We start from the raw sequence: 27,107 nt of genomic DNA on the forward strand, positions 1-27,107 counted from the left end.
CAAACAGCTTTCCAGGGACAGAACCTGAGGTTTTGGTGCACACTGCCTGTGACACTGTAGTTGCAGAGTGATCAGGAGGTTTTGCAGCAGATTGTGCCCTCTGGTGTTGAAAGGAAAACAAAGTTTGGTGCTGCAGCAGAACAGCTTGGCTTTTGTGTTGTGAATTGCATTTTTAGTTGTGTGCCTCAGCCCCTTGGTGATCTTCAGGGCTTCCTGGAAGCCAAATGATGTTGTGCTGTGCAAATGCCTTCATTTAATCATTCATTTACATTTGTAATTTGTGATACTGAAGCCAGCACAAGCTGGCAAGCCTCTCAGGTGGGAAGGAGTTCTGCTGGATTCTGCCATTTGGTGATTTTCCCATTGTTGTTTTTTTCCTTCAGGTTGAACGTCCTCCTTCCCCATTCTCAGTAGCTCCCCAAGCCACCCTTCCCCCTGTGCCACCACGACTGGACCTGCTGCAGCAGCGAGTGGCCAATCCTCCTGGAGCTTCCAGTCCTGGCACCACTTCAAAGGTCAGCATTTCAGTTCTGATCTTGGTGGGGCAGTTGGGAACCCAAAATATTTGCTGTAACATCCCAAAATACTTTCCCAGATTTTTTTCTTCTTCCTTTTATGTATTTCTGTTAGGTCAGTTTCTTTCCATTCTTCACACCAGTCAATCCTGAAAGCAAATGTTTCCTTCTGGAATTCATGGGATGAAAATCCCTGTTTTTTTGCTGTTTGAAGAGCTTCTCTTTCCTTCAGAATTGTCCATGCAATTGCTAGAAAGAGGCTGGTCTTAAGGTGACTGACTAACAGAGGCAGTGATCTTGGTGACATTTGGTCATTGGCTACTGAGATAATCAGAAGTTCTTCATCTGGTTTGGATGAATTAATGAAATTATGTTTGCATATTCAAACAGAAGAAAATACTCCTTTCTATGAGTATTCATTCCTGGCTGATGAACGTTAACTTATATTAAAAAAGCCAGAACTGAATAATTTTTTTTAATTACATGTAGCCTTTGTTTGGAATCCAATCCAATGCTGCTCTAAGCCTTTTTTTTTTTCCTTCTCTGGTGTGTTTAGTGCCTTGCTGCAGCTCTGCAAGGCTGTAGAGAAGGCATTTTGGGAGGGTTAACTTGTGGAGACGTGGGGAGTTATCTCCGGATGATTTATTGTAACAACAAATAAAACTCAAACCACAACTCACCCTTCTCCCACCCTCCCTTCTCATGTTTTTGTGGCCGGAATGCCTCTGTTAAGCAACATTTTGCATTCTTCTGCATTCCAGGCTGCACCTGGCACTCTTCACAAGGATAAACCTTTGCCCATCCCACCCACGCTCCGGGATCTCCCACCCCCCCCACCTCCAGACAGACCACATTCCATTGGGACTGAAGGGAGACCTCAGAGACGTCCCCTGCCCTGCACTCCAGGAGATTGTCCTGCCAGAGAAAAGCCACCCCCAGTGCCCTCCACCCGTCAGGGGGATCCGTGGCCATCCAGACCCATTCCAAAAGCCCCATCTGCAGCTCTCAGCCCTGGCGACCCTTGGGCTGGGAGGGAGCTGTCAAACAGGCACTCCCTGCCCTTTTCCTTGCCCTCCCAGATGGACTCCAGGGCTGACAGCCATCGGCTTGGGAGCACCCTCAGCCTGGACAACCCAGTGGTGAGTAGAGCTGTTGGAGAGGGAGGTAATCTGTGAGGAGTGAAGTCTCCCCAAGTGTCCTCTTCTTCATAGAATCATAGAATCATAGAATTAGCTGGGTTGGAAGGGACCTCAGAGATCATCAAGTCCAACCCTTGACCCACCGGAGCAGTTGCTAGACCATGGCACTGAGTGCCACATCCAGTCTCTTTTTAAATGTCTCTAGGGATGGAGAATCCACCACCTCACCGGGCAGTCCATTCCATTGCCTGATCACCCTCTCCGTAAAAAAATTCTTTCTGATATCCAGCCTAAATCTCCCCTGGCACAACTTAAGACTGTGTCCTCTTGTCTTGTTGAAAGTCGTCTGGGAAAAGAGACCAACTCCCACCTGGCTCCAACCTCCTTTCAGGGAGTTGTAGAGAGCGACGAGGTCTCCCCTGAGCCTCCTCTTCTTCAGGCTGAACAGCCCCAGCTCCCTCAGCCTCTCTTCATAGGGCCTGTGCTCGAGTCCCTTCACCAGCCTGGTTGCCCTCCTTTGGACCTGTTCCAGGACCTCAATCTCCTTCCTGAACTGAGGGGCCCAGAACTGGACACAGTACTCGAGGTGTGGCCTCACCAGGGCTGAGCACAGGGGCAGTACAGGGGCTGAATTGGGTAATGTGATGGAAAGGAGCTGAGTGCCAGGCAGAGGGGAATTCTGTGAGGATTTCTTCTTCCAGAAGGATTCCCAGGCCTCTTGGGAGCAAGGCTGAAATCCCACTTTGTGCAGTCATGAGCCACCATTTTATAACCCACTATTCACTATTAAAAACTGAGAATGGTTTGTACTGGGAGCCACTATCCTGAAAAAGTGTAATTGACTCTTCTCAGTTTTCAGTCCTTTAAAACTCACACACAGGAGCTATAGTTTTTAAAACACAATAAAACCTGAGTTAAAGTAGGATCTGTTACTTTTAGCATTGTCACTATGTGTGACTCAGTAGTCTAATTACTGTTCTCTGAAAGAAATCACAGGCAATTGTGCTTTCTTTGATTCTGTTTCCCTAATTTTTCCTTTTAAAACCTTCAGCCTTCTAGAATTGAAAACAAGTAAATTTTTAGCCAGATTGTCTAGGAAAACTATACTTGGGCAGTTGTCATTCTGTCTCCCTATGCATTGCTTGTCTGCATCTTTCTTTCCTCTTGTTCCCCATTAACATTTTGACATTTTGGCTGAATTTACCAAAGCTGTTGTAGTCTCAAAAGATCTGAAATTCCTGCAGTTTTTCTTAGCAGGCAGTTGGCTACAGGAGAAAAACCTCACTGAGGGAAAATTCTCACAGAGCTCCTGGACTCCTAAGGTGTCAGTAAATGCTTTTTTGGAATAAATGCAGAGGCTTTATTCCCCAAGAGCAGATGTGGAATGACTGACTGAAAGCTTTGCAACTGCAATATTATTATTTGTGGTGTTTCTGATTCCTGCTTTGGAATTTTTTCTTTCAGAGCTTGAACAGTGGTCCAACAACAACCTCAGAGTGTGAACACCCCAAAATTAAACCCTCCTCATCTGCCAATGCCATCTACTCCTTAGCTGCCAGGTCTGTTCTTTTCTAGCAAAAATGCTCTTTTATAACTTACAGGATGGTAATTGCAGGGCTCTCTGTGTGCTGGTGCCAGGGACAGAATTTGACACAACTCTGTCAGCCTTGGTTTCAGTCTCTGAGAGGTTCAAAATACAGTCTTTATGTGAAGTAGGTGATGTACAATCTGTGTGGTATTCACACCTTCCTTTTGCTTAATGGCTTTGTGCCAGTGTAACCTTGCAGCTGGTCTGCTGAGAATCCTGAAAGCCAAGTTATTTCTTTAGGCAGAATCACTATAAAATATCTGCTTGTTACTTCCACTGAGGATTTGAAAGGTCTCTTTGGTATGAATTAGATTTTGGCATAAATGTTTTTCTGATGTTTATATCTTGTTTCTTCTGCCCCCAGACCTCTGCCTGTACCTAAACTGCCTACTGGGGAACAGTCTGAAAGTGATGAAGACACTGAATACATGTCACCATCCTCTCTGCCTGTGGTGCCTCCAGGTCCTGCTGTACAAAAACCAGAGATGAAAATGCCTTTGGAAATGACCCAGAGTTTACGGTGAGGCTCTGCTTGTATGACCTGGGGTTCCTCCTCACAGCTCTGGGGCAGCTTAGTTGTTTGTGAGGGTGGAGATTGAGCTTGTTTGGTTTGCTGAATTCCCCCAGTGATATTCCCCAGGTCTGGACTCACAGAGCTAACTGCAAATGAAATGTTATTTGTAGAATCTTTATTCAGAGTTAAAGGAGCCAGGTAACCACACCCCCCTCTTTCTGCTGGTGACCTTTTGAGAATAGCAGCAGCAACAGATGTTCAAAATTCTTTTTAAAATTTAATATCAATTAAGCTCTTTTAATCTGATATGCTGCATTGCTAGAGAATTTTCTGGAGCAAATATTCCTTCACAGAACAGTGGTGATTTCACTTTGAAGCAGGGATCTGTGTAAAATTTCAGTCAGAGGGAGTAGGTGGTGGTGGTTGTTGACCACTGTCACTTGTCTGAAGGGAAATATGTGTTCTCTCCAACAGAGTTTTAGACTGTGACCAGCAGATGGATGGCTGTATGTATGAAGCAATGTACAACATTCACTCCCAAGCAGCATCCTCTGCTTCTGAGACTGCCAACACTTCTGGTGAGTGGGTGTGCTAAAAAAAAACAACTGAGAAACTGAGGTACAATGAACTGGTCACAATTCCAGTTGAAACAGCATTTTAGGCTAAGCTGAATGTTACTTGCTTTCACTGTTAAAATAGCTGGGATGTATGTGGAAACACCTGGGTCTGTCTTACTGCAGGCTGCAAGTAGGGATGTTGTTGAGAAGCCTAGTTGGAATGCACTGTAAAAATACTCCTGTTAAAAAATCTTGCTGTTTTGAAGACTGTAAGCCCACCTCTGTCATAAGTATTTTTAATCTAATACTACCTTCTGGAAAGAGCTTCCACTGAATGTGGGGTTTTGGCAGCAAAACCTTAGCTCTGTGTCCTGTCAGTTTGTGGGCTACAGAGGCACCGAGGCTCTGTTCAGCCCCAGAGCTCAGACTGTGAATCTCTTTCTCTAGATGAAGGGGATCTGGCAGCAGCCACTGCCAGCAATGGTCCTGAAGAGTCAGAAAATGAAGAAGATGGCTATGATGTCCCCAAAGCACCACTCCCAGTTGCTATTGCTCGTCGCACGCTGTCTGATATCTCCAATGCCACCCCTGCCTTCAGCAGAATGTCTTTGGAAAATGATCCTTTAGCAGGTTAGAGAACACTCATGCTCTTCATCTTGTGGTGGGTAATCATGGCTCGCTGTGCATGTTTCAGATTTGTTCCACACACTCAGGGCTTTGTATGTGAGCTGTAGTCAGGTTTACAAGGCAGAGTTACACTGGTTCTTAGGTTTTCGGTTTGATTTACAACCTGGAATGCACTGCCTTGGTCACATAACAGCTGAGCTAGCAAATCCCATTCAAATCACAGCTCAGAAAACCTTCCCTCAGCTGAAAGGATATTCCTTAAGCTGCTGTTTCCTACAGGGCACGGCAGACTTTTTATACCAAGGCATAGCAGGACATGAAACAGAACTTGAGAACGTGACTGCTTATCACTGCTCCAAGATGAACATTCCCAGCTTGCCTGCCTCAGTCTCAGCTGTTCCCAGCAGATGGCACAAGTGTGTGCTGGTCAGTGCTGTCAGTTCCTCTGAGCAGGGACCTTGTGTCTCAGCAAGGTCAGCTTTTTGTCCCTGTGGAGCAGAGGACATCTTGTCCTTCTGGCTGCAAGGCACATTCTCCGAGGCAAAGAGCCCGGCTGAATAGTGCTTGGTTTATTCCCAAGCAGCTCAAAAAGGGAGCTCTGAAACTCTTCCTGTTGAGGGGCTTTCAGCATTTCTGAACACCCTGATGATTTGCCAAGTAGGATTTATGCTTCTTGTTTCTTCTGGAAGTAGATGTGAGGCACCACCTCCTCTACCCAGGACCAGTTGCCCCAGTGAGTCTTCTCTTCACCTGCTTCACCACTTCCCCTTCCCTGTGTTTTTCCTCTTCCAGTGCAGTGGAGAGTTTATTAGTTTTACAAGTTCATTATCTTTTACCACTCCTCCCTGCCTGATCCTTTAAGTCTGTCACTGTGCCTGTAGGATGTGGCTGAAGGGGAGAAGAATGGACAGAGAAAGCTCCCATCCTCCTCCCAGATGAAGTGCTGAGCTTCATCACTGACACTTCCTTGGTTCTACAGCCCTGCAATAACACTGCTGTTGTCCTGTTTTGTAATGTCAGGAGGTCTGCTAATGAGAAATGCTATCAAAATGCTGATTCTTACTGCTCTGGGAAGCATAGGTGGTTTTCTGAAACCCAGGCTACTGGGTGCTAAAGCAGCCTGGATAGTGTGGGATACATTTTGGCACATTGTGTGGTGCCCTACAGTTCAGTTTCTTAATCATTTACCAGAAAACTGTGCTAGTAGTTGGCCTTGTGAATTGACCTGTGGTCTCTGAAATTTGATCCAGTTTCAGCTGAAACAGCTATTTCAAAAGACAGTTTTGGGGGAGAGAAATGGGTCATCCTTTTTCTCAAATGTACAAAAAGCCTCTTATGTGTAAGAAGCTTCAACTTCTTACAGAAGATAAGAGAGCTGAACTGCATTGTGTTTGGTGAGGAAGCTTCAATGAATTTGTTTCCTGAGGAGCCTTCTCTATCTTAGTGCTTTTGGTACAAGTTTTTCAGAAAAGCTCAGTCACTGCTTCTTTTATTACCAGTGCTGCAGTGCCCACCCTTAAAAAGGGATTGTCTGGACATTCTTAGACTTATTCTTACTCTTGTCTGCTGTACACCAGTACCACTGCTAGAAAACTCTATTTTAAGTGCCTTGAGGAGTTTCTCCAGAAGACAAATAAAAAGCTTTTTTTAAGGTGATGTCAAATATTCATGCACAAAACTTTCCAGTGATTTGCAAAGTAGGAAAAAATGCTCCCTGGTTTTTTAGCACTCAGAAATTGTCAGGTGCTGGATTAACATATTAAGCAATGTGTTTTTTCTCCAAGGCATTAGCTAAATCCTTGAAGTGTTTGAAGTCTTAGGAGGTTTATTTGCTATTCCTTTTTCTTCCCAGGAGCAGTGCATGATGTAACACATCTGAATGACTTCAGAGGAGAGGCAGAACAGGCTGAACTTATTGATCTGCCATAGCTCTTGTAGATGGCCCTGGGCTGCTGATGGGCTGGCAGAGGGAGAGGACCAGAGCCTTCAGAGAACACAATTCAGTGGCTGGAGTGATTGTGGTGGATGAGGTGTAACCAAGAGGTCTTGTTTTGTGCTCACACTCCCTCAGCAGGGCAGACAAGAGTTCTGTGGGGAGTAGCTCAGCATCTGAAGAGTTAAACTGGAGGCTGCTGCCTGATTCCAGAAGGAAATTGGATGTTTGATAAAGTTGCTCATTCTCTGTGTCATTGTTTCCCAGCAGCTCTCTGCTTCTTATTCCAAGGCTGAGATCTGAGCTCTATTCACACACACACACACATACATTCCTGGCCAGTTTTTTCTATTTACGTGGTCTTATCTTAATAAATGAGTCTGATGTGGCCTTCTAATTATAAAACCTTCCTTAACCACTTCTGCATATGAGAGGGGAAGCTGAACTAATCTGTACCATTGTGTGAGGGGATGGGCTGTTGGACAAAGTGACGTTTTGAAGCCATTTATCAGCCCGGTGTCATTCCTGCTTTGTTCCAAGCAAGAATCACGTGGGTTTGGGTTTTTTTCTTGGAAGTGACGCATTTGTTTCTCCTTCCAGGTTTTTCAGACAGCTCTCAAGTTCCAGAAAGGCCACCAAAGCCACTACCAAGGAGAATAAATTCAGAGCGGAAGGCAGGGAGCTGCCAAGCAGGAGGAGCCAGCGGTGGGACGGGTGCATCCCTGCAGCTCTCCAGTGAGATTGAGAATTTAATGAGCCAAGGCTACTCATATCAGGACATCCAGAAAGCACTGGTCATTGCACATAACAATATTGAAATGGCCAAGAATATTCTCCGGGAGTTTGTTTCCATTTCCTCCCCTGCACACGTGGCCACATAGCACATTACCTCCACACCTACAGCTTCTGTGGACCAGCTGCCTGGGCAGCCTCAGCCCAGCTACTCACCAAAGGGGAAGGGGGTTCCTTTAGAGACTTTGTGCTGAAGTCAGTCCTGCCTCTTAAGGGAATCAGTCACCGGGTTTTTGTGGTTCCAGATTTCAAAGCAGTGGAGTGAAAAATGGAGCAGAGTGGTGTTTTATACAGTGTGTGTCTTGGAGTCCTTTACCCCTACCTCTGGTTTGAGAGAACAGATTTATTTCTAGGGTGTTGGCAGGGAAAGGTATCACAAGAAAGGATCCCTGAGCTGATGCCCTGCAGGCTGGGGGGGAGTGTTTTGTGCTGTGAATTCTAAGTGAGTGCTCTGAGAAACAAAGTCTTGAGGTCGTGTGCTGTGTCCTGTGGTTCATGGTACTGGGTTTGGATCTGTTTGCTGCTGTGTGTCTGGCTCAGGCTTTTTAAAGCAGCAGGGAGGTCACTTTCTGCTGGGAATAAATAGGAGACCTTGGAAGAATCCTTCGATTGCTTCCTGTTTGCCACAGCCTTCCCCTCCTTTCTGGAATAATAGCATTTATTGCTTATGATTCGTGTCCTCCCTTTTTTTGCCTGGAGGCCTGGGAGGATTTGCTTCTGTGTCCTCTTGCTGGCAGTGCCAGGTTCCAGGCAGCTCAACACGCTGAAAGTTTTGCTTGTTTTTGAGAGGCTGGGAAGAATTTGAGTGAGAGCAAAGAACTGGCTGCTGCTCCTCAGTTTTTAGCCTTGAGCATTTTGTGCTTCAGTGCTCAGAGTTGGTTGTGGCCTTGATGGGCCTGTGCAGCAGCTGCCAGACACTCCCATGTGCCCTTTTTTAGGAGTGTTGCACCTGGTAAATATGATGTTTTATTTATCTTAATTGCATGGTGGCTGTTGCAGAGTAGTGGCATTCACACACATTCCATCTTCTCCTTCAGAGAGCTTCTGTGGGAGTCAGCTGTCTTTGTGCCAGGGTGTTTTGTGGAATTGGTAGATGCAGCTGATGTATTTGTTGGTATCTTACCTGCTTTGCAGTAAAAGAAAAGCAGCAGATCTCTGCATGGCTATCAGAACAACACTGGGGGCTCTTCTTTCCATTTCCATTACTCTTAAGATATTGCCAGAGCTTGTGTTAAAACAGATCTGGGGAATTTCTCTATTTGTAAAACAATCACACAGCTTTAAAACTGTTACTTTGAAGAAAACAAAACAAAACCTGACTAGCAAACTCAGCTACCTAGCTCTGTTCAGATACCCTTGATGTGCAAGAAGTTTATGGTTTCTTTTGAGAGGATTTGAAGCAGCCTGACAGATGAACAAGTGCTCTGTGAACACTGAGAGGCTCTTTGGGAGCAAGCCTGGCATGATTTGCCTCTCTCTAAGGACAGCAGTAGGCACTGGGCAAAGGGCTGCAACTTGAAATATTGTTGGAGTGCTGATGGCAGTCAGGTGCAGTTTGGCCTTTAAAAGAACCCAGTAGCTGGGCCCAGATCTCAGAGAAATGGTTTGCAGTTGGCAGAGAGGATTTAACAAGTATTAGCAAAGGGAGATAAACATAAAACATTTGTTTTATGTGGAGTATAAGTTTCTCTCTAGATCTGCAAAGCTTTATAAACTGATGCAGTGGGTTCCAGGCAGTTTCAAAGCCTGAGCTGTCTCTCTTCCCTCCCTTCTTGCCTGGAGTAAAGAAAATGTTCTTTGAAAGAGTAACAAGATCTCCTGCACCACTCGGGGCCCATCACCACCCTGGTTATTTTGGGCCAGGGCTGGGGCTTGCAAATGCAGCAGAATGATGATGAGATTGGTGTCAGTGGGCAGGGTGCTGGGCAGTGGGACCCTTGGGTGCAGCCCAGGGCAGGGTTTGTCCTTGCTGAAGGTGCTGTCAGTCTGCATTGCACTCAGGGAAGAAGAAATTTCCTTTTTCCTGTGCCCAGGTGTGCAGCAGTCAGTGGTGCCATGAACCACTCCTGCTCTTTCTGGGGGAAGTTCTCTGCCTGCTCTGCTCAGCTCCTTTGCTCAGTGTGTCTGTGGGAGCTTTGGAGCAGGATTTGTGCTGCTGGGCAGGAACCTGGGGAGCTCTGCACATTGCTGAGCCTCAGCAATCAGTCCTAGCATCGGATCTGCCTCTGTCCTGGAGGACCAGGTGAAAGTTCTTCTGTTGAGGGAGCACCACAGTTTTCTTTTCTTCTTTTTCTTGGTCTCTCCAGCACTGCCACTGGCTCTGGGTTGGGTTTGGAGCCACTTCAGTTGCTGTGTAAACTCAGTATAAGTGTCTTCAAGTGTGTTGTGTGACTCCTGCCTGCTGCCAAGGCTGCTGAGAGCCAAGTCCAGGCAGTGAGAAAGCCTTAAACTCATCTTGCAGAGTGTGTGAGCAGAGTGGTGATGCCCTGTCCCATGACAGACCCTTTCTTACAGCCTCATAATGTTGAATTAAATCACACCCAGCAGAGCTATTCCAGGGCTGTCTTGGGGGGGTTTCTGTGCCAAGAGACTCTGCTGTGGCTGGTGTTCCAAGTAGTAGAGATTAGAGAGAGCCATCTCTGTGGCATGTATTAGTAATTTTTCTGCATGTGTCCTTTTCTGTGCACTGTTTGTGTCTCAGCTGATTTAAGAAACTGAAGTCATAGCTTTTCTTCCTCAGATCTGTCAGCATTTGCCACTGAAGTGCAGCAGAGCCCTGGCCATGCCTCATGGCTGAGCTCTGTGAAGTCAGTCCAGGCACTGATCAGTCTCTTTTTTCTTGTCATTCTTGCAGAAACGTAAGCCTAAAATTTAAAAGGTTTCTCTGTGTTTTTTTTTTTTTTTTTTTTCCTCTTCACATTCTTGGTCTTTATTCTAAAGAAGTTAAACTTTGTGATGCTACTTTTAAAAAAAGCAAAAAAGAAAACCCAGCTGTCTAGTGCCTTTCTTAAGGGACTGCTGCCTTGCTAGCCTGGATCTCAGCATCCACCCCTCTCTGAAAATGAAAAGCCCAAACCAGGCAAGCTGTAAATGCTGCCTTGGAGCTTGAGACTGCTTTAAAAGGGGTGAAAAAAAGAGGCAAGAAAGATGGGCAATTGTCACTTCAACTGGGACACTGTGTTTTGTAGCATTTCACCTCTGGAGGTTTCTTCTTTTACCTCTTCCTAACACTGAACTTGTCTGGGCTGGTGCTGAACTGAGCTTGGTGTGAAGACAGAAGTGGAGAGGACAGGATTGGGTTTGTTTCTACCAAAAGATGAGTTCTGCTCATGGAAAATGCTGATTTTCTCCCCTGCCTCTCCAGCCTGGCCACAAACCAAACCCTGGGGTACACCTTGTTGCTTCTTGCACTGGGCTGGTGCATTCCTGTAGCATCCTGAGGCAGGGGCAATACTGTAAAATATTTTGGTTTGTTTGGTTTTTGTTTTGTTTTTTTTTCAGTTGAGCAAGGAAAAAAAAAAAAATGCAACTCCCAGGGCACCTTCTTGATGGTGCAACTTGAAAAATTGGTGGGGAATAAGGATGTTTCTTATTGGGGGAGTTCCTCATGGAAATCTTTTTTTGAAATTCCCAGTGGGGAGGAGGAGTTGTTCTTCCTCTGGAATGGCAAATACCAATTTGTATAATATCAGTGTTAAAAATGTTGAGATTTTCACGGAATATTTTAAAAAAAAAGTATAATAGTGTCATTAATATAAAAATATAATAGCAGTATTTAATCCTTTCAGATCTGTAAAGAATAAGGAAAAAAACAGAAGGTAAATATTCTTACAGAGAGTAGCTGAGCTTTAAGGTTCACTTGGTTTAAAGTCCTCATTTTGTTTGCAAATGCATTGTTAATGTTTAGAGGTTATACTAATGTTATTTATTAATTGTTTCCATTCTTGTACCTGCCCACTAAGAGCTTCTGTTTGGGATTCCATTCACCTGTGTCAATAAAAGGAAAACAAAAAAAAAGTTTTATTTTTAAATAAAATTTCCTTTGTTGTAGCACATTGTCTGTGTGCTGTTGGGTCTGTCAGTCCTGGAAAAAGGGGGAGCTTCCAAAAAAAACTTAGGGGAGGGGGTATTTGAATTTTTGGCTCACCAAAACACCACCCAAGGGTTAGTTGGGGGTTCTATAGGTAAAATGAGACCCAAAAAATCACAATCATGGGATTACTACAGGTCACAGGGGTTACTTTAGGTTAATTGGGGGTTACTTTAGGTCAAATGAACCCCAAAAACAGCATCCAGGGGTTACTTTAGGTCACAGGGGTTACTTTAGGTTAATTGGGGGTTACTTTAGGTCAAATGAACCCCAAAAACACCATCCAGGGGTTACTTTAGGTCACAGGGGTTACTTTAGGTTAATTGGGGGTTACTTTAGGTCAAATGAACCCCAAAAACACCATCCAGGGGTTACTTTAGGTCACAGGGGTTACTTTAGGTTAATTGGGGGTTACTTTAGGTCAAATATACCCCAAAAACACCATCCAGGGGTTACTTTAGGTCACAGGGGTTACTTTAGGTTAATTGAGAGGTTACTTTAGGTCAAATGAACCCCAAAAACAGCATCCAGGGGTTACTTTAGGTCACAGGGGTTACTTTAGGTTAATTGAGAGGTTACTTTAGGTCAAATGAACCCCAAAAACAGCATCCAGGGGTTACTTTAGGTCACAGGGGTTACTTTAGGTTAATTGGGGGTTACTTTAGGTCAAATGAACCCAAAAACACCATCCAGGGGTTACTTTAGGTCACAGGGGTTACTTTAGGTTAATTGAGAGGTTACTTTAGGTCAAATGAACCCCAAAAACACCACTCAGGGGTTACTTTAGGTCACAGGGGTTACTTTAGGTTAATTGGGGGTTACTTTAGGTCAAATGAACCCAAAAAACAGCATCCAGGGGTTACTTTAGGTCACAGGGGTTACTTTAGGTTAATTGAGAGGTTACTTTAGGTCAAATGAACCCCAAAAACACCATCCAGGGGTTTACTTTAGGTCACAGGGGTTACTTTAGGTTAATTGGGGGTTACTTTAGGTCAAATGAACCCCCAATTAACCTAAAGTAACCCCTGTGACCTAAAGTAAACCCCTGGATGGTGTTTTTGGGGTTCATTTGACCTAAAGTAACCCCCAATTAACCTAAAGTAACCCCTGTGACCTAAAGTAAACCCCTGGATGGTGTTTTTGGGGTTCATTTGACCTAAAGTAACCCCCAATTAACCTAAAGTAACCCCTGTGACCTAAAGTAAACCCCTGGATGGTGTTTTTGGGGTTCATTTGACCTAAAGTAACCCCCAATTAACCTAAAGTAACCCCTGTGACCTAAAGTAACCCCTGGATGGTGTTTTTTGGGTTCATTTGACCTAAAGTAACCCCCAATTAACCTAAAGTAACCCCTGTGACCTAAAGTAACCCCTGGATGGTGTTTTTTGGGTTCATTTGACCTAAAGTAACCTCTCAATTAACCTAAAGTAACCCCTGTGACCTAAAGTAACCCCTGGATGGTGTTTTTGGGGTTCATTTGACCTAAAGTAACCCCCAATTAACCTAAAGTAACCCCTGTGACCTAAAGTAACCCCTGAGTGGTGTTTTTGGGGTTCATTTGACCTAAAGTAACCCCCAATTAACCTAAAGTAACCCCTGTGACCTAAAGTAACCCCTGGATGGTGTTTTTTGGGTTCATTTGACCTAAAGTAACCCCCAATTAACCTAAAGTAACCCCTGTGACCTAAAGTAACCCCTGGATGGTGTTTTCGGGGTTCATTTGACCTAAAGTAACCCCCAATTAACCTAAAGTAACCCCTGTGAACTAAAGTAACCCCTGGATGCTGTTTTTGGGGTTCATTTGACCTAAAGTAACCCCCAATTAACCTAAAGTAACCCCTGTGACCTAAAGTAACCCCTGAGTGGTGTTTTTTGGGTTCATTTGACCTAAAGTAACCCCCAATTAACCTAAAGTAACCCCTGTGACCTAAAGTAACCCCTGGATGCTGTTTTTTGGGTTCATTTGACCTAAAGTAACCCCCAATTAACCTAAAGTAACCCCTGTGACCTAAAGTAACCCCTGGATGGTGTTTTTGGGGTTCATTTGACCTAAAGTAACCCCCAATTAACCTAAAGTAACCCCTGTGACCTAAAGTAACCCCTGGATGCTGTTTTTGGGGTTCATTTGACCTAAAGTAACCCCCAATTAACCTAAAGTAACCCCTGTGACCTAAAGTAACCCCTGGATGCTGTTTTTGGGGTTCATTTGACCTATAGTAACCCCCCAATTAACCTAAAGTAACCCCTGTGACCTAAAGTAACCCCTGAGTGCTGTTTTTGGGGTTCATTTGACCTAAAGTAACCCCCAATTAACCTAAAGTAACCCCTGTGACCTAAAGTAACCCCTGGATGGTGTTTTCGGGGTTCATTTGACCTAAAGTAACCCCCAATTAACCTAAAGTAACCCCTGTGACCTAAAGTAACCCCTGAGTGGTGTTTTTGGGGTTCATTTGACCTAAAGTAACCTCTCAATTAACCTAAAGTAACCCCTGTGACCTAAAGTAACCCCTGGATGGTGTTTTTTGGGTTCATTTGACCTAAAGTAACCCCCAATTAACCTAAAGTAACCCCTGTGACCTAAAGTAACCCCTGGATGGTGTTTTTTGGGTTCATTTGACCTAAAGTAACCCCCAATTAACCTAAAGTAACCCCTGTGACCTAAAGTAACCCCACAGTTCCTTGGTTTTTGGGGTCTCCTTGGTCCTACAGTCACCCCTGTGCCCTCAAGTGATCCTAATTTGGGGTCCATCATGCCCAGGGTTCCCCAGGGGGATGAGGAGTGAGTGAGGTGCTCCCTGAGCAGTGCCAGGTGTAAGGTTGGTGTAATTTCAGTCTCCAGTGTCACTCTTTGTTAGTGCCAGGGGGGGTCCCTCTGTGCCCCCTCTGGGCTGCATCCTGTGCCTGGTGCTGCAGGAGCAGTGGGGTGGGTGGATTGCTAATTATGGAATTCTCAATCAGCAGGTGAGAGACCCCAAACCCTGTAATTATTGGTGAGGAAGTGGTGGTAGCTACAGCCATAATTACTACGAGTTATTGGTACCCACTGGAAACCACTCCCAGAGGTGGGTTTGTCACTATCAGTGTTTCTTGAGATAATTCTGCTTCTGGGCAAGAATATTTCAGCTCTCAGGTGACTCCTGGTGCCTACAGCAGCTCTTCTTAACAATAATTCAATTTTCAGAGCTGGTTCTATAGGAAAAAAATTCTCTGGTAGTGATTAACACTCCAACAGGGAGTAGCAAAGTTGTCTCATAGATTCCAATAATAGAACTGTACCATAATACCTAGAGTAGGGCACAATCCAAACAGCTATCTCAGCCTGTACAGTAGCTGTCAGGACCAAAGAGGAGTTATCTGTGAGTAGCAGTTCCAGTAACTGGTCCTAAAAATATCTACCAGAGTTTTATCAGGCTGTATTTGTACATTTATTAATAACTGGGAGTAATATTTCTTGTATAATCTACCAGTACCCATTTTATTAAGTAGTTATTAGCATCTCTATCAGCTGGAATCACAAGTGTAGCACAATCTACAACAAAATCTCCTTATAGAATTATCAATAGTAGTTGGTGATTCAACTATTAGAATTAATGGAATTTCTTCTTGGTATTTTTCCTTGCTAGCCAAATGATTTTGCCTCATAACCTGTGAGAATCTTTCAGGAGAAGTATCCATTCAGAGCTGCCTGAGTATTATTGCAGTTGGCTGCTAAAAGCTATCACTAGTAGCATTCATAAATTAACCTCCTATTTGTATTTAGTGGCTCCAGTAGCTATTAAAACAATTAGCAATTAAATTGTGTTAGAATGTATCAGTAGGATTTTTGTATTGGGATCTAGACTAGCTATTTGTTATATATATTTATCAGAATTAAGGGAAAATCAGTCCATCTCTCCTCATTTCTATGGTACCTACCAACACAAGCATCTACTCAGAGCCCAGCTTTGAACGTTGTACTTTATTTTCACATATATATATATATAAAAACAAAACAAAAAAAAAAAACAAAACAAAAAAAAAAAAACCCTTGCAAGTTATCAGACAAAACTTGATGGAAATTTACACACAATCCAACAAAAATATATATATATATAAACCAAAGCTTCTGCTTGGACAACACTCCAGCTCAGGGGCATGGCTCACCACTGGCTCCCTGGGGAGGGGACACCAGGGGACATCTCTCCTGTGGCTGGGGACACCAGGGGACATCTCTCCTCTCAGCCAGGGTGATCCAAAGGGCTGTGCACAGCAGAGCACTGAGTGGATGGTTTGGGGCAGGGGGAGGCAGAGCCACGTTTGCAGGTGGGGGCTGTGACAGGCTGTGACACCAGGATTTCCAGGCAGGATGCTTCCACAACACCTCCCCTCTCTCCATCCTTTCAGCTGCTGTGGGGACAGAGGTGCCCCCCGAGCACAGAAATCAAACAGTTTGACCTGGGGCTGGGGACTGTTCAGCACACACCAAAAAAAAAAAAAAAAACCAAAAAAGAAAAAAAAAGAAAAAAAAAACCCAAAACAATAAATCTAAAATAAAAACAAACTCAAAACCCTGAGACATTGCTGACTGGCCCTGGCCTAATACTCCTTGGGTTTCAATTTGGGTGGGGAGGTTTCAGGGACTGGCTGTTGCCAGCAGCTCTGCAGTCCCTCTGGAAGCAGAGAATCCAATTCCCTGGGGAATGGGAGAAGCCCCTCACATCTAGAAGGCTGAGGGACCCTCTCCTGGCTCTACCTGGCACTCACCAGGACACGCTGGGTGAAACCAACACAAGAAGAGTCCAAAAAGGCAAACCCAAAGCACCAACACCTCCCCAGCAGCTGGAAAACGAGTGCCACTCTTTAACATCCCACTTCCATCCTTCCCTTGTCCAACCTGCACACCCCAGGACCACCTCTAAGGTGCCTGGGACATCCCAAAAGTCAAATTTCACCAGCGTTTCTGAGCACGTTTGGGGGCAAAACACATCAAAGCTTTCCCACACACAGACAAGACAGATTTCCTGAAAAAAAAAGAAAAAAAAAAAAAAAAAAGGAAAAAAAAAAAAAGGAAAAAAAAAAAAGCCTCAAAAATCCTTCCACCAGGTAGCCCAATGGGATCTTTCTTATGGATATTGCTGTTGGCTTCTCTGTAGTAGTGAGCAAGTCTGGCTTTGCTGCTGCTAAGCTGACAACCTGAAAGCCCAGGGTTGAGGTAAGAGAGAGGTGAGCCAGGAGGGGGTACCCTGTGTGCTCAGCACCACGATGCAGGAATTGTCTCTGGCTGTGCTCCCCAGGTACTGACTGCTGCAGGGGTGGGACAAGGCAATCCAAGAGCAGGAAAGGTTTTGAAGGAAGAAAGCACTTAGTAGGCACCCTCTCTAGTTCCTCAGATCGATGTATTTCTCGCTCTTCAGTCCAGCAAAATGGAAAGAGAGGGGAAAAAAAAATAAAAATTAGAGGTGAACATAAAACCAGAGCCTCTACTGCAGGCAGCAGCACCGAGGGGGTGGAATATCTCTTGGGCTAAGCCAAATAAAACTGCAGCAGGATCAGGTGCTACATCCTATGGCTTGCAGGACATGCAGGCATAGCAAGCCCTGCCCCAGCACCCATACTGTAAATTCATGGTCCAGCACCCACACTTCAAATCTGTGGTCCAGCACCCACACTGTGCATGTGTATTCCAGCACCCATACTGCAAATTCATGATCCAGCACCCACACTGTAAATTTGTGGTCCCTGGTGGCTCTTGATCCCAAGGGAGAAATAAGCAGGTGGCCCAGGAGTCTCCCCTCATCCCACCCCAAGAGCTTTAGCTCGGAAATTCCAGAGCCTATTCCTGCATCCTCTGCTCTGCCTCCTGGCCAGAGCTGCTTCCATGGCTGCTTCTCCCAGAGGTCCCCAGGAGCCTGACTTGCTCGGGGGAGCAGGGGAGGCAGCAGTACCGAGCAGAGCAGGCAGTGGGCAGTGTGCTTCCACCCAGGAGATGCCTCGGGCTGGCATGGAGCAGAGCTGCTCCTACCTCCTTGGAGCAGAGCCAGCCTTTTGTTACCTCCCCTCCCTCCCTCCCTCTTCCCCTCCCTCCCAGCAGCCTCCTGAGCGCTGATGATGGATGATGGAGCCCAAGCAGCGTGGGGAGTGCTGGGAGAAGAGCTCGCTGAGAGGAAACCAGCAGTACCTCGATGCACCCCAGGTCTCTCCTCACCTCTGCCCCCAGCCCTGGGAGCAGCCCTGGCCCTGGGGAAGGGCAGTGCCCGACGCTCTGTCCTACCTGGTCAGCAGCAGCTCTCTTCTCCCCGTTGGCACCCTGCAGGAGCCCCGCCTCTTCGGAAAGTTTATCTGACTTAACTTCAACTACAATCTTGTCTTTACGTGCCTCTGGCTTTGTGCTAAGGGAGGGAGGTGACAATTTTGAGACATGTATGTGATACTAGAGAGGGCACGAGGCTGCTTGAACAAGGCCAAGCCCTGGGGCTCCGTCTCGGGGGGGATGCTCTGGAGTGGGGCCAGGGCAGAGGAAGTAAAAACCTCCAGACTGGGCAAAGCTTGAGGCTGCCCACCCCCTCCTCGCTCAGGGGTGGGTTGGCTGCTCTACCACTCTGCTGATCTCCTCATCACCTCCCTGAGCAGGCAGGGTGAGCAGTGCAGAACTGTGGGAAGCTGGAAGTGCTGCTGAGCCCCCCAGCCTGCTGTCTGTGTCCCCCCCCTCCCAAGGCTGCACTGTTGCCTCCCCCCACGCTGGGCAGGGAGCAGCTGGTGCAATGAGATGGGAAGCATGAGTGATGGCCAAGCACCTCTGACCCCAAGGGCTCCCGGGGAGGCAGGGAGGGTGGCAGTGCTTACATGTCCTGTTTCCCAGCACGGCCACAGGGGATCTTGCCTTTCTTGTGCAGGAAGTAGATGACAGACCCCAGCACAGCCACCACCAGGATGCAGACAATGATGGCCACGATGATCACCCCTTTGCTCTCGGGTGTCTTTTGATCTAAATGCCACAGGAGAGGGAGAAGTTAAAGAGTTAATGACTGCCCCACTGTGATGCTCTCCAGCTTCTGCCTTGCTGAAACCTGTGGTGGGCAAGGAAAGGACCCTGTTCCCCCAGGAAGCATCACAGGGACTGGCTTCTCCAGCTCCCTGCAGGATGCAGGTGTCAGTACAAAACCACTCCTGTAGGGCAGTTTCTGTACAAACACACTTTGCATCCAGCTGCCATGCCCCTGCATGCCATAGGAAGATGGTTGATGGGGTTTGCTGCAAGACATCAGGCCAGCCCTTTGCCTCCTTGCCCAGCTGGGCTGGGCTGCAGCAAGCTGGACTTGAAGATCTTGCTGGGCTACAGGCTAAGGAGAAGCAGGGAGAGCTCTCACACCCCTGCAGACACAGCTGGAGCCACAGCCTCCACTGCCCTCACATCACAGCAGGGAAAAAGCAGCAGTGAGAAATGCAGTGCAAGAGCCAGCAGCTAAGGCTCTGTCCTCAGGGTAGAGATGAGTGTGACTCCCACCAGAGCCTGGGCTGATGGGTGCTCACACCCCGGGCAGTGCTGGACTGACCTTTTCTGATGGACTCCACTGGTAGAGCAGGAAGGGAGGAAAGAGACAGAGCTGAGCCACGGCACAGCTGGCACCTGTACCAGGGGGGACAAGTGCTTCCCTGGGTTCCCAGGGCAGGCAGAAGGCAGTGCCCCAGACTCACCCAGCAGCTGGATGTGCTCCTCAATGACACCCAGTTCGTTGGACACCCTGCACATGGCTCCTGCCCGCAGCAGCTCGTGGCTGACCCGCACCGTCAGGTTGCTGGCCACGCGCCGGTTTTCCACGTACTCGTGAGTCTGCCAGGGGGGGGAAAAGGCAGTGAAGGATTCAGTGCAGCCCCCCCGAGAGCCCACGCATCCCCCAGGACCCAGCACCCTCCCCAGCTCTCACCGTCCCATTGATGCTCCAGTGGACAGAAGGGGGGGGGTAGGCGATGGCTTTGCAGGTCAGGGTCACCACCTCGTCCTGCTGCACAAACAGCGGGGAGCTGACAGCAACAATCCGAGGCTTCCCTGTGGGAAGGGCACATCAAACACTGGTGGTCTGGAGGGAGAAGAAGGCTGCTGGGTGGCTGGCTGGCAGGGCAGCAGGTCTGCACTCACCCCGAACTGCCACAGGCACCTGCTTGCTCTGGTTCAGCCCCGGCACGGTCGGTGCCATCACTCTGCAGCTGTAGTTGCTGGAGGTTTCGAAGGTGAGGTTGCTCAGGCGGAGCTGGTTCCCATCAGCAACCTTCCTGCCCTGTTGGGAAGGGATGCCCCAGCGTCAGCCCCCAGCACCAGAACCTTCTGCACCTTCTGAAGGCTCTGAAGGTGTCCCAAAGGGGCTTGGTCCTCCCTTCTATGCACAAAGGAGGAATGTGCGAGCAGGTGAAGAGGTGGAGATGGACAAAGAAGGTCCATGCAAGGGGAAATCCTACCCCTGGCCTGTCTCAGGAGAGATGGAGCAAGCTCCTGGCTCCTGGTGACAACACCCAAATGCCTGCTCACCTTCTCATCCATCCACTGGAAGACCAGGTCCACAGGGCTGTGGGCACTGCAGCTCAGCCTCACACTATCCCCTTCCCAAAGGGGTGAGGATGGCTCCATCTCCACATGGACCCCTTCGATGTCTAGGAGAGGAACAGAGACAAGGGCAGGATGAGCAGGAGGCACTGGGGACCCACTACGAGATCTGCAGGGTCCCAGCCCCTTGTCTTACAGTTCACAAAGAGCTCCACGTCCTCCTCCAGCTCTCTCAGATCATCCAAGTCCAGGGTTCGGCACCTGTAGAAGCCACTGCTGCTCTTGTTCACATCGTGCAGGTCCAGCACCCCCGAGCTGGTGTCAGCCAGTGAGGAGAGGTCCTGCCAGCTGCCCTCCAGCTGCAGGCGGCGGAGAGAAAGCAGAGCCCTTAGCCCCATCCCAACCCATCCTCCATCCCAACCTCCACATCCCACTCCCCAGGGTGCAAGGAGCAGGCAGGACACCAGCTGCCTGCCAGGGGAGAGGAGCTCAGGTGCCCCCCAGCCCAGGGGTGCCCTCACCTCTTTCTTGTAGAAGCTGAAGACAGGTGCCGGGTTCCCATCAGCCTCACAGACCAACTGCACATCATCCCCTTCCTTCACTGGGTTTGAGGATGACACCACCTGGAGCTTCACGTGCTCTGCAGGGTCTGAGGGAGGAGGGAGCGGGGAGGGTCAGTGTGGGGACCCCCAAACCCCTCCGTCCCCCCCTGGGCTGGGCAGCAGGCACAGCCCCATCCCCTGACTCACAGAAGACGGTGATGTTGACTCGAGGTGACTCCAGGGCACGCTGCTGTCCCTGCAGGTGGTAGTGCACCGTGCAGTGGTACAGGGAGTGCCGGTCCTCACGGGTGACGTGGGCAAAGAGGGTGCTGCTCACCGTGTACAGCCCACTCGACTCCCGGGTCCGCGTGGCCGTGATCTTCACCGCTGCGGGGGACACAGCTGCTGTGCCCAGCCCGTGGAGGCAGGGAGGGCTCCCATGGGAGCACACATGGCTCCTCTGGGTGGCCAGGGGCTGCCAGTCCCCAGCTAATGAGGCTCTGGATAGCACAAGTGCCTTGGCCCCATCCAACTCCCTCTTCCCCATTCCCATCCCACTCACTCTTCTCCATCCCCATCCAACTCTTCTCCATCCCCATCCAACTCTTTCCCATCCCCATCTAACTCACTCTTCCCTATCCCCATCCAACTCTTCCCCATCCCCATCCAACTCTTCTCCATCCCCATCCAACTCTTTCCCATCCCCATCCAACTCTTTCCCATCCCCATCCAACTCTTCCCCATCCAACTCTTTCCCATTCCCATCCAACTCTTCCCTATCCCCATCCAACTCACTCTTCTCCATCCCCATCCAACTCTTCCCCATCCCCATCCAACTCTTTCCCATCCCCATCCAACTCTTCCCTATCCCCATCCAATTCACTCTTCCCCATCCCCATCCAGCTCTTCCCCATCCCCATCCAACTCACTCTTCTCCTCTGCCTGCAGTTGCTCCCCATTCTTGTGCCACGTGATGTTGGGGGCTGGAAAACTGTTCCTGCTTACACACTGGGCAATCTGGGATGGCAGAAGAGAGCCTTGAGCATGGGGAGAGGAGACTGGGGAGCCTGACACGGCTGGGAGCCCCTCCCAGGGTGGGGGAATCTCTTCACCTCTGAGATGTCACTGCTCTGCACAGAGATGCCTCCTGAGTTGGCCACGATCTCCGGGATCTTGGGGACCTCTGGAAAGAGAAGTCACTCCATGTGTATAAAGAGGGGAGGGATGGGATGGGATGGGATGGGATGGGATGGGATGGGATGGGATGGGATGGGATGGGATGGGATGGGATGGGATACCCTCCAGCCCCACGGAGCAGCTGCACAGCCACGCTGCTCTCCTGCCCCACCACTCACTGTAGACACGGAGCTCGGTGTGGCTCTCGCCCACCTCGTGGCTTCCCACCACAACCTGGCACAGGAAGGTCCTGGCATCCTGCACTGTCACCCGACTGATGGAGAGGGCCTTGTCCTCCCCCACCAGCAGCCTCCCCTTGTAGTCAGAGTTCTCCTCCAGGATCTCAGTACCCCTGATGCGGCACAGCTCCACCCGGTTGTTGCGGTTCATCTGCAAGGCAAGGGGCCGAGGCTGGGCTAGCAGACAGCTCAGCAGAAAGCCTCAGGCTAGCTGCTGCTGCAGCCCATCACCCACTGCTCCTCTCTCAGGTCAGCACTCACATAGAACCAGTCGATGTAGGTGTAGGAACCATTCCCAGGGATGTCAACGTTGCACTCGATCCTGGCTGTGCCCCCACTCTCCACTTCCACCACCTCTGGCTTGCTGGCTGCAGCTGCAGGACAGAGCCCATTAGGGGAGGGAAGCCTCCAGGGGAAGCTTTGCAAGGAGCTGAGCCCAGCCCTGTCCCCATCTCCATCCCCTGAAGGACACAGAGCTGTGTCCAGCACCATCATCCCCCAGGCATCACATCCCAGGAGCCAGCCAGGAGCACAGCCCTGCTCCTGCCACCACACTCCCCAGGCAAGCTCCCACTACACCTCAGTGACCCCAAAGGCCAAGCACAGAGGTGTCAGGAGGTTAGCAGAGGCAGGGGGAGGGTGCTGGAGCCCGAAACTGGCAGCACAAAGGCTGCACCTTCCTGTAGCCCAGGACCAGAACCCTGACGTCAGCCTGCACGGCCCCCGCAGTGGCCCTGGGAGCAGGGGTATGAATGAAGCACTGTGTTCCTTCACTGCAGGATGGGGCACACAGGGCAGGAGCTCAGGAGAAGTGCACCAGCCAGCTGCAGCTGCCTGCTGCTCCCTTTCCCACTCCGTAGGGAGAGGACCCATCAGGGATGCAGCATGGCCCTGACCACCATGGCTGGGGCAACGGATGGGACTCCCAGGCCCCTGCCCGAGCTCAACCCTGCCACCCAGGCAGGAAACCACAACCCAGCACTCGGAGCATCCGCCCCCACAGCACATCCAAAGCAGGTCCCATTGCTGCTCCTCTGCTTCCTGTCCACAAAGCAAACTCACCCATAGCACGAGTGGCACCCGGAAGCCCCCTGAGCTGATCCTGCTCACCCCAGCACCCTATCTTGCCTCCCAGTCCAGATGCCTGCTCACCCGCAGCAGTAATGGAGCTGCTGGCCACGCTCCAGGGGAGCAGGAGAAAGTAATGGCTATTGATCCCCGGACAGGGAACAGAGCACCTTCCGGAGGGGCTGGGGCAGAGCAGCCCAGCAGAGACAAGAGCTGTGTCACAGCAAGGTTGTGTGAGTGCCACTGCCACCAGCCCTGCAGGTGCCAAACAAAGGGAGGAGAGCTGCACGGCCTGGGCTGGCTCACAGCCCTGCAGAAGGGGACAGAAATCTGTCCCCAAGCAACAGGGCCAGCTGAGTGACCCAGCCCAGGTATGAGAGCAGGGGACAACAGGCTGGAGGAAGCCAGCTGAGTCAACAGCTCCCCTGATAATGCCACTCAGTAACAGCCGCGAAGCAGTGCAAGGGAGGCAACTTCAAAGGGCAATGCTGTGCCCACAAAACATTCTTTGTCTGGAGCAGGTATGTGGTGGCACAGCCCCAGAACACAGCCAGGAGCCCTGCTGCCACAACAAAGGCACCCCAGGACACCCCAACAGCGAGCTTTTGGCCCTCACCCATCCCCCTGGCATAGTGCAGCTGGCACAAAGCAAAGAGGAAAGCACTGCACAGGAAAGGAGGTGCTGGAAAAACAGGTGAAAGCCCCAAAGAAAAGAAGAAAGCACTGGGTTCAGGATACTGGACCAAGCATACACATACAAAGATAACTTTCCACCAAAGGCACCTGCACAGCTACACCTTGGCTGCCTGGTGCAGCTGTACACCCACAGACTGAGGCAAGCCTGGGGCTGGGGTGTGTCCCCCCAAAATATATAGCCCCCAAAATCTTCAGGGCTGCAGGCTGCCAAGCCAGACCCCATCATTTTTAGACTTCTAGCATGGGCCCTGTGCAGAATCAGCCCCTGGGAGAGGCAGAGCTGCTGAGCCACCCCAGTGACCCTCTCGGCATGAGAGCCCTCATCCAGGCAGCAAAGCAGCCGAAACCATGAGCTCAGAGCTGGAGAATGGCTGGCATCTGGGACTGGCATGAGGCACAGATCCCTCCCACCCATCCACTGCCCTTGAGGAGGTGGACATGGACACTGCAGCCCCCACCTTGCCTGGAACAAGGGCTCAGAGCTCCCCACCTATCCATGCTGGATACAACCTCTCCCCCACGCTGCAAGGAGCACCCAGCAGGGACAAAAGTCCCCCCACAAGGCCGGGGACACAAAGCTTCCTCCTGCAGCCTGTTACGTGCGTGGGCAGCGTAGAAAGGCACTGGGCAGAGGCACCCTGGCATGGCAGGCTCTGGGGACCTGGCAATCCGTCCCTTGTGCCCAGCATGGGAACCTGGAGCAGGGCTGGAGACCCATCGGGCAGGCATGGAGCAGCCCAGCTGCTGAGCTCCAGCCTGCACCGAGCACCCCAAGAGCCTGGCACAGCTCCAGAGGGAGACCTGGAGATGTGGAGAGGCCGTCTGCAGCGAGCAAGAAGGGAAGGGAAGGGAGGAGAGCCCCCGTGCCTTTCCATCTGGCTGGCGGACAGCCGGCCGGCAGCCAGAGCTCCGCAAGAACAAAGATTTGCTTTTAGAAGCGGGGGAAGGGGGTGGGGAGAAGCACAGCCCCTCCGCCAACCTCCTGCGGAGCCGAGGTGTGTGGGGAACCAGGCAGCAGCCCCACGGCACAGCCCCCAGCGTGGAGCTGCGAGAAGAGGGGGCACCACGGGGGTCTGGAGCCACACGTGGGATGCCGGAGGTTTCCGGGGGTTTCTATTCCCCTCTCGGGCAAACCAGCTGCGGCCAGATCGTGCCTGCTCCCAGCACATACACACATGCTGTCCTCCTCTGCCTCGGCAAGGCCCCCTTTCCTGCACACATCCCGGAGCCAGGGTACCCCAGATCCCATAGTGAGGGATCACCTGAACCCCTTCTTCCTCACAAAAGGGAGAAACTGGTTGCAAAGCCCTGGCCCTGTCACAAGCAGCATCACGGCCAGTGCCCATCAGGCTGCACCCCAGCCCAGCCCTGTCTGTGCTCGGGATGAGGAGGGCTTGAAGGGGGGACCAACACCTTGAAAACACAAATCCCACCAGGCTGTCTGACACCAGGAGAAGGAAAAGCTCACGAACCTGCAGCTGGGTGACAGCATCCACAGAGACCAACCCAACAGCTGGAGATGGCAGTGCAGGAGGGGACACGGTGGCACTGACAGCTCCAGTGGGGACTCAGCCCCTCACCCCAGCGAGCCCCCCAGCCAGCCTGAGAGCAGCTTGGCAGGGGCCTCTCAAGCTTCTGGGAAACATCAACACTTTCCCCGTGGCTGGGCTTGCAAACACACCGGTGCGGCCAACCAATACAGTCCTTGCTCGGCACATGTGCTGTGAGGAAGGGGATCCCAGCACGGGACGGGACGGGAAGCCTTTGGCTCAGGCTTTCAGCCGCCTTGGCCAGAGCAGGATTCCCCAGCGCCTGCGGCCACCTCCGCAGCGTGGCTGAGGAGGAATAAGGCGAGAAAGGAGCAGGCAGCGCACCGGGACCACTCCCTGGCCCGAGGGGAGGGTATGCTGCGGGGAGCTGGGAAGGGCCGGAAACGCAGCCTCCCCCCTCGAGGGTGAAAATGGACTGGAAAGAGGATAAAAAAAGAAAGCGTGAAAAAAAGCCAAGAGAAACACAGTGCTCAGGGGAAAACTCCTTAGAAGGGGTGGATGCTTCCTAATAACCAATTCACCCTGCTGCACATCGAACACACGTGGGGGTATTCTGCCCCAGGGAGCACGATGGCCCCAGGAGCCGCCCTTGATCCAGCCATTTTGTCTGGGCAGCCTCTCCAGGGACGCACAGGACACCCCTCACCCTGCCCTGCCTTGGGAGGGGAGGTGGGGGGGCTACAGAACGGTGCCCAGAGCGGAATGCGGCGCTCCCGGTTCCCCACACCCAGACCCGCCTCCCCGGAGCCCTCGAACGTGCAGGCGAGAACATAGACTCGAGGGGGCTGCTCCCACCCAGGCTCCCCCGGCACAATTTTAGCATTCCTGGCCCCAAGCCCGGCAGCGCCCCAAGGGCGTCAGCTCTGCTGCCTGCCTTAGGCTGATCCCTCAGCGGCCCTGGGGGGAAAGACCCCTCCGGCTGCCTCCCCTCGCCCCCACGGAGCGCGCATCCCCGGCGTCGGGAAAAGGCCGGGCAGTGGCCGACAGAACCCCGGTACCGCACGGGGTGCGGGGTCCCGCTGCAGCGCGGCGCTCCCGGGGCAGCGGGACCGTGTCCTGCTTTGAGCCAAGGCAGAACCAGTATTTCTTTTCAGCAGCACGGGGCGAACGGACATCCCTGCCCGCAGACGGCGGGGCCCTGCGTCCCGTCCCGTCCCGCCCCGCCCTACCACCCCGGACCGCTCCGCAGGTGCTCCCGTCCGTCCGTCCGTCCGTCCCTCCGTCCGTTCCCGTCCGTCGCCTCCCGTCCCTGTGCCCGTCCCCGGTCCCGTCCCATCCCCACTCACCGCAGCAGAGCAGGAGGCAGCAGCCCCAGCTCAGGGCAAGCCCGCTCGCCCACCGCCCCCCAGCCATGCCCGCCGCCGGCCGCCCGCGACTGAGCGGGGCCGCGGGCTGACGTCAGGCGCAGGAGGAGGAGGAGGAGGAGGAAGGCGCCGAGCCTGCCCACCGCCCGCGGCCCCTTACCACCCCCCAGTGGCAGCCGCCCGAGCCCCGCAGCGCCCGGCCCGGCCCGGCCCGGTGGGATGCAGCGGTTCCCCCAGACGGCCCCGCAAGTGCGAGCCC

At 50.8% G+C, this 27,107-nt stretch overlaps 2 protein-coding genes across 4 annotated transcripts in view; one reads left to right on the forward strand and one right to left on the reverse strand.

Moving 5' to 3' along the window:
* Positions 1–11,482, forward strand: part of CBL (Cbl proto-oncogene) — a 33,471-nt gene extending 21,989 nt beyond the window's left edge. The window contains exons 10-16 of the mRNA XM_071768885.1: positions 384–515; positions 1,277–1,654; positions 3,119–3,213; positions 3,607–3,762; positions 4,231–4,334; positions 4,761–4,943; positions 7,474–11,482. Coding sequence (XP_071624986.1) covers positions 384–515; positions 1,277–1,654; positions 3,119–3,213; positions 3,607–3,762; positions 4,231–4,334; positions 4,761–4,943; positions 7,474–7,754 — 1,329 coding nt within the window. The 3' untranslated portion in view covers positions 7,755–11,482. The remainder of the gene's footprint in view (positions 1–383; positions 516–1,276; positions 1,655–3,118; positions 3,214–3,606; positions 3,763–4,230; positions 4,335–4,760; positions 4,944–7,473) is intronic.
* Positions 11,483–15,698: 4,216 nt separating this feature from the next.
* On the reverse strand, positions 15,699–26,982 carry MCAM (melanoma cell adhesion molecule). 3 transcript variants are annotated; one of them, XM_071768949.1, is made up of 15 exons: positions 26,831–26,981; positions 22,492–22,604; positions 22,171–22,381; positions 21,928–21,998; positions 21,745–21,832; positions 21,023–21,202; positions 20,795–20,922; positions 20,470–20,632; positions 20,259–20,380; positions 19,872–20,010; positions 19,660–19,781; positions 19,430–19,565; positions 18,578–18,719; positions 18,006–18,123; positions 15,699–17,142 (listed from the first exon to the last, which is right to left on the reverse strand). In XM_071768949.1, the coding sequence occupies exons 1-15, from the start codon at positions 26,895–26,897 to the stop codon at positions 17,113–17,115; spliced, it is 1,830 nt and encodes a 609-aa protein (XP_071625050.1). In that variant the 5' UTR covers positions 26,898–26,981; the 3' UTR covers positions 15,699–17,112. The 3 variants fall into 3 exon arrangements, with proteins under 3 accessions (XP_071625050.1, XP_071625052.1, XP_071625053.1); XM_071768951.1 differs by having other exon boundaries at positions 16,972–17,142; positions 22,492–22,598; positions 26,831–26,947; XM_071768952.1 differs by lacking the exon at positions 18,006–18,123 and having other exon boundaries at positions 16,972–17,142; positions 26,831–26,982.
* Between the last annotated feature and the right edge of the window lie 125 nt (positions 26,983–27,107).

This window comes from Heliangelus exortis, chromosome 26 (genome assembly GCF_036169615.1).
Source record: "Heliangelus exortis chromosome 26, bHelExo1.hap1, whole genome shotgun sequence".
NCBI lineage: Eukaryota > Metazoa > Chordata > Aves > Apodiformes > Trochilidae > Heliangelus > Heliangelus exortis.